This window comes from Ischnura elegans, chromosome 4 (genome assembly GCF_921293095.1).
Source record: "Ischnura elegans chromosome 4, ioIscEleg1.1, whole genome shotgun sequence".
Taxonomy (NCBI): Eukaryota; Metazoa; Arthropoda; class Insecta; order Odonata; family Coenagrionidae; genus Ischnura; species Ischnura elegans.
In genome coordinates, this window is record NC_060249.1 from 95,575,474 (window position 1) to 95,583,582 (window position 8,109).

General features: G+C 35.8%; 1 protein-coding gene across 1 annotated transcript; it reads right to left on the reverse strand.

The window, feature by feature from the left end:
• Positions 1 to 361: 361 nt before the first annotated feature.
• Positions 362 to 7,832, reverse strand: LOC124157809. Its single transcript, XM_046532837.1, has 5 exons — positions 7,419 to 7,832; positions 7,200 to 7,344; positions 6,961 to 7,118; positions 4,321 to 4,496; positions 362 to 690 (listed from the first exon to the last, which is right to left on the reverse strand). Exons 1-5 carry the CDS (start codon positions 7,513 to 7,515, stop codon positions 643 to 645), a joined length of 624 nt encoding a protein of 207 aa, XP_046388793.1. The 5' UTR covers positions 7,516 to 7,832; the 3' UTR covers positions 362 to 642.
• Between the last annotated feature and the right edge of the window lie 277 nt (positions 7,833 to 8,109).

The following is an 8,109-nucleotide window of genomic DNA, read 5'->3' on the forward strand; positions in this document are numbered from 1 at the left end:
ATCTACAATTAGTCCTTCTACCCTTGATTTTTCTGTATCTTTTTCAATGTCTGCTTTCTCGGTGTTTCCCACCCCTTCCTCAAACTAGTCAAATCCTCCACAACATCTTCCTCAAACTTACAAATGTGATTTTCTCATTAACTGTGATTTCTTGCATCAGATGATGGCTCTGTGAACCAAAATGCATTATACATACACAGGAAAATAACTGTGGGAAAGTGCAATTACATTTTTTATAATAAACCATAGAAACTTTAGTTGATCCTGGGCAAGCCCATTGCCAAACAGTGTATTAGTATTGGGTCATTCATGATCACTGACATTGGAAAATAAATTGAAAGAAGAAAAAAATACACCCCAATACCATGTCTAGGAAAATATATTTATACACATAAAAAAGAGAAAAATATATATTTTTTCATTTACAAACAGCCTGTCACTTAGAACATTCAAACAAAATTTGGCACTGTTCTTATAACATTTCAATTGATATACTAAGGTGTCATATATTTACAAAAGTATGACATACAATCTAAACATAAAATGGACACTGAGTACACCACTCAATACATTCAGGCAATCACAATTTGCATATTCATACACATTTTCAATCCTCAAAGGAATGTGAATTTTTTCCACAAATCACTTCCTACAATTCCTAGAGCTACGCCCAGACGCTTGGGAAAAAGGCTGAAAAAGATCAAGCATAGATAAATTAATAGTTGAATTCAATACTAAGATATGCATCATATTTTAGTTCCATGTTCATAATAATACAAATATATTTAAGTAATTAGTAATACCAGAATTACTTAAGCACCCCTATGTTTAAAAAAATGAGAATTACGAGAAAGTGAGGGAAACATGAATTTTGAATTCGTGATCTCTATTCAATGATTTTTGGAAATTACTTTTCTTGACACAACACAATGAACATTGCACATAAAAAACATGCTTAAATAGTACATAGACTTTTTAAATAAATTACATACATAATTAGGCGAGTTTAGAAGCCAGAATTAAATTCCCATGATAGATATTTCCCAAGGGAACCAATGCAAAATTAGGGCAGTGCAGGATTTACAATGGTATAGAGCGTTCCACATTTAGTTGACAGTATGGGCCTTATGGATAACAGTGTTGCCAAGCTTCCACTCCGCCGGCAGGCATCCTAACAGCGTATGCAACCACACAAAATTGAGCGCCAAAATGGTTTAGTTCAAAAAGGAGTTAGGGATCGCACGAAAGACGGCGTAAATTAATGAATTTTTTAGCGTAAATTACAATACCTTTGCTGAAATATAATAGGAAAAGTCTTTTTTTATTTTATGTACGTACTTATTCAATGCACGAGCTGAATAATGAATAATCTGTAATGTAAAAAATAACAATAAATTGAAGGATAATAAAAATATCGCCACTCCTGAATGAGACAAAATTTCTATTCCTTCCATATTATGTAATATTTTTTGGCTCTGGCTAGTTTTACATGAAAGGCGATGTTGTATAAGACACCATCAATCTTTAATTTTTCAAAAATTTCCCTTACTTGGTTTATTGTAAATTAAAGATCTCTTTTCAAGCTGACATCTTCAAAGCTAATTTCCTTAATTTTCTCTTTCCTCCACCTTGTAGTAGGCAAGGATTCCAATTTCCTTGAGTAATAAGAGGCATTATCTACCACTATAATTGATCCTTCGGGTAAGTTTGCAAGAAGTGAGTGCTCAAACCATCTCTCGTAACACTCGCCACCCACTTCTTCATGCTCATCCATTGAGTTCTTTTTGTACAGAAACACATGCGATGCTCCTTTTATGAACCCATTTTCCGTTCCTGTGTGTATAATTGCAAATCGTCCTCCTCGAGAAGTGGGGGCCAAGCCCAGTATTTAGTCCAGCAAGGAAAGCTTGACGCGGATTTTCTAATTGTTTGTTTCGCAAACTAATGTTCACTATTTGTCCAATATTAATCCAACTTTCGCCTGTGAATACATTCGTCCTGTGTTCGCGACCATATTTTTTTAGCTGCCTTAAATAATTAATTGTGCCACCAACGAATAATCGACGATTAACGAATATCATCCCTTTCGATAAGGATGGTTCTTTTCCCCCTGCGTACACGAAGCCTATGTCTAAAAGAAGACGATATAGTGTTGTCCTTTTGTAATCTTGGAGAATACTATCCATATTTACCGAGTATAAGATGGATTTTAAAGTCGGAGGAATATTTTTCACGAAGTATTCATGTACCTTCCTTCTAATTCCCGATCTCACCAAACCGTCGAAAATCACTGCTCTCGAATTTTTGTAAGGCTGTCTAATTTCTTTAGTTTTTGAAGGAGTTACCAATGGACCACGGGAGCTTTCCTTTCTCACTCTGTAAATAGTGAACTCCTAGCACCCAGTAGCCTTCGAAGCTTCTCGGTAGGCCTCACTAATGCTGAGAGATTTCCTTAAGTACGAGAAGACTTTGAGCACCAACTGTCTTTCGCGGCTTATGAGCTTCTCTCCTTTTCTCCTCTTCTTTGTATCGGACATATCGATTGGGCGTGTTACAGCAAAGATAATTGTAAAACACACTTCACAATTCTCAAATTCAGCAGACCACACAACACTTGTTCACTCCAAAAAAATGCAATGACAAACTGAACGCCTTCGTAAATTCTTCCCACGGCCCCTTCGGCTAGGGTCGCTTTTGGTGCAGGTTTTATGGTACACTATGAAAGGAACTCAGAAAAAAAACCCAAGCCCCCTTTTGTAAAAGGCGTACACTGGATGGGATAGTGTTCTGCACAGATTATGAGATATTCTTTTTCTTGGTTTCCGCGATGGGACCTAAACACCCAAGGCGAAAGCGTCTTATTTCCAAGCCGCTTGCTTACTTTCGTGTATCAATGTATTCAGATAAAAACACTGCTGTTACGACGTATGAGTATTCTCTGTTTAGGATATCAAACGAATAGATAGATACATTTCATAGTATGCATTGACAACAAACTCCTTTTCCGCCCGAGAATTTTCCCTCTGCGCACAAGAAAAACCAAGAAGCCCGGCCCAGCGGCACCTTAATCTTTTTTCTTAAGATCAAAACCGTGTAACTCGCTTCAGAATTGATGTAAGTTAATGATTTTTTCACCAAAAGTAACCTTGTAGTTTCCTTCACATTTGATACGCAGCATATAGGGACCTACGATGTAAGAAACGTAAGTTAGTAAGCAAATACTTTTTACCTTGCAAAAATCAAAATTTTCTTGTCCTAGGGGGTGTTACGTCGGCATAACAACATTTTAACTCAATATTTGTCAATTGGTGAAGATCTTCAAGGAGAAAATAGTGTGAAGAAATTTTTGCAGAAGATTCAATTCAATACAGACAACGGTCAGGCAGAAATTGCGAGAAGAAGATAAAGTAAAAAAATACACGTTTCTGACGGAAATTTAAGGAAATGTTTTTTATAGCTTTTGTTATAATTTTTATCGAAAAACTATTGGCACCAATGAATGCAGCATCTCTTTCTACATTAGAATGCAATTTTTAATCAGTGCATAACGCAACATTAATTTTCGTGCTCTTCTTGACAACACCGCGCTTCAGGCCTTATGGAGATTAACATGGGAAACGATTCTCCATAAGAGTCCATACTGTCAACTAAATGTGGAATGCTCTATAGCATAGATTTCAAATAGAGTAGACATACCACAACTTCTTATGTGTAACTGTCATGACTTCAAAATAATAGTGGTTATTTCTTTAATTTTGCACCGCACTTCGGGACAGGCATCAATTAATGGCATTTAAGGGGCAATAGTTTGTGTAAAATATTCAATATCCAAGGCCCCAAAATGCGGATTGTATTAACTAAATATTAAATATATGCAAGAAAAAAACCATATTAACAGTATTCAATTTCCATTAGAAAACAATGGTTTGACTTCATGGTGAATAGTGGTTTTCAGTCACCTGGTTTACTACTAAGGCGAGATAATTGGACTGCAAGGAGCGAGAGCTTCACTGCCGTAAATACATGGTTTAAGAGTGAAATTTGAATAGTAATCCAGCTAGCTCAAAGTAGGTTACCATCAGCTAATGGTAAGAACTAGGAAATAAATATTAACCATAAAAATACCCACATCAATAGTGGTTTTCTTAAGAAATAACCACAAGGTATGATTATATAATAACATCAGTTACTTGCTCCATTATCATTCAAACGGTAATAAAAAATAACAAAATATGCCATAAAGAATGGAGGAAATCTCAGCAAACATTAATTGTGATCAAAAATTAAAATTAATTGCAATAACAATGAAAAAATACTAACACGAGGATGAGGATCATCACCAAGCATTTTTTCACGGACAGCCCATCGCAGTTTTTTATGAGGATCTTCACCAGGAACTTTCTGTTTATTCCAGTACTCTTGATACCAGTGATAAAGAGAAACTGGGTCGCATTTAATATCAGCAGGTGGCTGATTAAGTTTCCAGGACTTGATAACTGCAATAGGAATATTTAAATGATCATCAACCTCTTAATAACATGGTAATCTCTGAACATAATTAAACATATGGCATTTTTTTACAGTAATATAGTTGTACCAAAGCAAAAGGTCCAGTTTCTAAAGTTCTTATAGTATTTGGCCTTCAAATCTATATTATGTATATATATTTCACATTCTGATGCTTAATACTACATATGTATATCCTTTTCAACGACGGATGAAGTCCACACCTTTAAAATCAGTCTAAAGGTGTTTTTAAAATATTTAGATACGTAAAATAGTACTTCGTGACATTAAGTTACACCAATATGTAATGGAAACATAGTTTCAGTCTAATTATATTTTCCCCTTAGAGTAAAATGTGAACTTTTTATCAAATTGATATTGAGAGCATACCCAAGGGCAACATTCTCTGTGATTTAGTAATACCATATTTGCGCTTCCAACTTTCTATTTACTCTTATAATTATCACTGAACTCATCACTGAAACATTAAATATGTCCCTATCCTAAAGTGAATTCACATAGCTTTCAACGTGGCCACAACAACAAACTCAAACATCTACTGGGGAATACTAAAGACAAAATTGACACATATAACAAATCCAGAATTTATCAAATTGCTTGTTCATCTTGTGATAGTCTTTACATTGGACAGTAGAAATATTAAGACCAGGTTCAAAGAGCACATGGCCCATTTCAGATACAACAGACCAGAAAAATCTAGCATGGCTCAGCATTTAATCGATACTGGACATGAAACATCAGAAAGCCATCTTAAATTACTCAAAATAACACCTAAACACTTGCTAGATGCCTATGAAAGTCTCTTTCTATACAAAGAACAAGAATAAACTTGTTAATAGCGATCATGGACCTATCCCTCACAGTTCCCTTTTTTCCATCTCCGAACATGACATTTTCAACAGTTAAATTTTAAATTTGAATGTTTACCATTCCCTGAAATCTCAAGTCTCCTCTCTCCCCCCCCCCCCCGTCCCGCACTCTTACCCCATCCCTCCCTACCCTCTTCCTCGCCTTAACCCCCCCCCTCCTCCGTTCCCATCTTATGTTTTAACACCCAATACTGTTTTAATCCTCCCTCATTGGCCCCTTCATGTTCAACTTCATCCTTCATCTTCATTCTCTATCCTTTTTATGTTCAGGTTGTTCTCCCATTCCTTCCACTTTCAGCCTCGCGTTGTAAGTGCATTTGGTTTTTCCGTCAGTACACTAATGAAGGCTACTTTGTAGCTGAAATACGTATACATGTGGTTCCTCGTCCCCTTGCTGATCCTCGACGACGCAAATTCTTTGGAGCAAATTTTTTTGAAAGATTGTAGCCATCTGTAGGTGAGTGAATGTGTGAGTGACTGCTTATTGAGTGTGTGTTTCCGCAAATCACTGGCTATCCCTAGCAGGCCCATCCTGTGAAGATTCCTGGTTTTTTTTGTGGAGCGAGAATCCTTAGTGGATGTCTCTATGGCCCCCACAAAGGATCTTGTTGTGTATGTTTGTAGTGAGTGAATGTGTGTGTGTTTTGGGCTTTCCGGTTGAGAGGCTGGTGTTTGGCCCCTGCGGTGAATTTCATCCCCTTCCCGCACACCAACACAGTGACAATTTTCACTTGCAAGGTGGACGAGTAGTGGGAGAATTATACGGCCATTTGAGTATTTTCTTTTCTACATATCTTGACATCCTAAAGATATTTCAAGATATTTTCTAGATATTAGCTGAAGATGTACTAGATATTTTGAAGACACCTAGAAGACATTTTGTGCTATGTGAGAAGTAAAAACTACTAGCAGGTTACCAAACTGTAAATTGATAACAAGGAAAAGCCACCAGATCTTGCTGGTTAATCGAAATGAAAGGATTGGTGCCACATATTCCTTAAAAACAAAATTTTCCAAAAGCTGAATGATGATGAATAGAGGGCAATGGAATATTTAAAAAGTACAAATGAAAGGTGAGCATGCAGTGAATGATATTGTTATTTAAGAAATTTATTGAAAAATTAAAATAATATGAACAGAAACTTCTTGTTTCTTCAACTAAGACTATTAAATTGCTTGGATGACTCGGCCACCGACCATTACAAGCATCTGAATTTGCATCCCATTTCACCTCATTACTAATTGATTTCCCTTGTTTGATGCGATATCCCACACATATCACATTTTATGATAACCTACATATTTCACAACACAGTGCCATTAAAAATTATTCATTATCCGATTCACAGTAGATACTTGATCTCAAGTGAAAGTGGCTACACAAATTGTTCTATAAGAGAAGGCACTTCCTCATGAGATGCACTAATCGTATTGTGACTCCAAGATATTTGGGACCTATGGGACGTAAGTAATTTGGACATGATGGTTTAACAGCACAGAACTACTTCAAGTCAACTCAAGGCGCGGATACCCACAAAATAAAAAGTGAAGTGAAAAAACTTACAAGATTTCGGTTTTTTATCCTCATGATATCTCGAGTTAGGAAATTTCTCGTGTTTCACAGCGGATTTTTCTGTCTTCTTAGAGTAGCAAGGAATATCAACGGAATCTGAGGTAAACGAGGACGTGGACTCATTACTCGATGCATCGGAACCTCCAGAACTATTTGAGAAAAACTCATTATTAAACTGATTTCAGCCAAATAGATATCTTAAATAACATAGATACTTTCAAGACTCGTACCTTGATGCAGAATCTTCATACAGACGTACATCAATTGAACTACTGCAATAAGAGCTATCATAAGGACTGTCGACACATTTCACATTGTTCTCTTCTTTTCGTTTACAGCTTCTCTTTAAGTCATACTTTATCAATTTCTTCAAATCTGTGGAGAAAGTATATTGAAAACACTACAAATTACGATTGCCCATATCAGAATGAAAGAAATTAAATCCATACCTCGGATAAACTCCTTCAGCTGCATCTCTGATACGTTTTCATAACCGAGAAGCCTCAGGTGAAAGAGAACTTCTTTAGGATCGCAGTGTAAAGACATTTAGCCAGAGTCAAATTGATTTTTTAGTAATAAAAAAAACTTTAAGATAATATAACACAAACACACGCATCAATCACGGCCTGTACGGCAAAAGTAACAATACTTCACCAAAGTGAACAAGCTACAAGTTTCATTTTGTCAGCATAACAACACACATTAATCATTACAACAAAACTGAACGCTTAAATGTATAACTAGGGCTTAACCTTGTTTTAAAGCCGCAAAATTAATTATTCAACGGATAGATCTATCTGATTATACTACTTAAAAACTTCAAATGATTCAAAAATTTCAAATAGTTTCGAAAAAGTATCGCAACGCAGCGCTACTAGTGCCACCAGAAGGGGAGGGGGTATGAAAATAAATGTAAGCAAATATTTCGTGTATTCCGTATCTTGTATGGGATATGAAAAATTTAGGTAGGACTGATCGAAGCTTGTAGAGTATTACAAATTATTTATCATGCAGAGGAAATAAAATAAATATCTCCCAATGAATATATTTAATGTTTTCAGTTCTTAATTCAATTGCAAGTATAAAACATTCAACCTTTTACCTGATAACAAAATTATGATTTCAACTCCTAGGGTAATA

Excerpts from the sequence above, each read along its gene's own strand:
- LOC124157809 (XM_046532837.1), bottom strand. The coding sequence starts at position 7,515 with ATGTCTTTACACTGCGATCCTAAAGAAGTTCTCTTTCACCTGAGGCTT. Across the intron at positions 7,345-7,418 it reads GCTGAAGGAGTTTATCCGAG|ATTTGAAGAAATTGATAAAG; the intron begins GTATGGATTTAA and ends CTTTCTCCACAG. Across the intron at positions 4,497-6,960 it reads GGATAAAAAACCGAAATCTT|TTATCAAGTCCTGGAAACTT; the intron begins GTAAGTTTTTTC and ends TTCCTATTGCAG.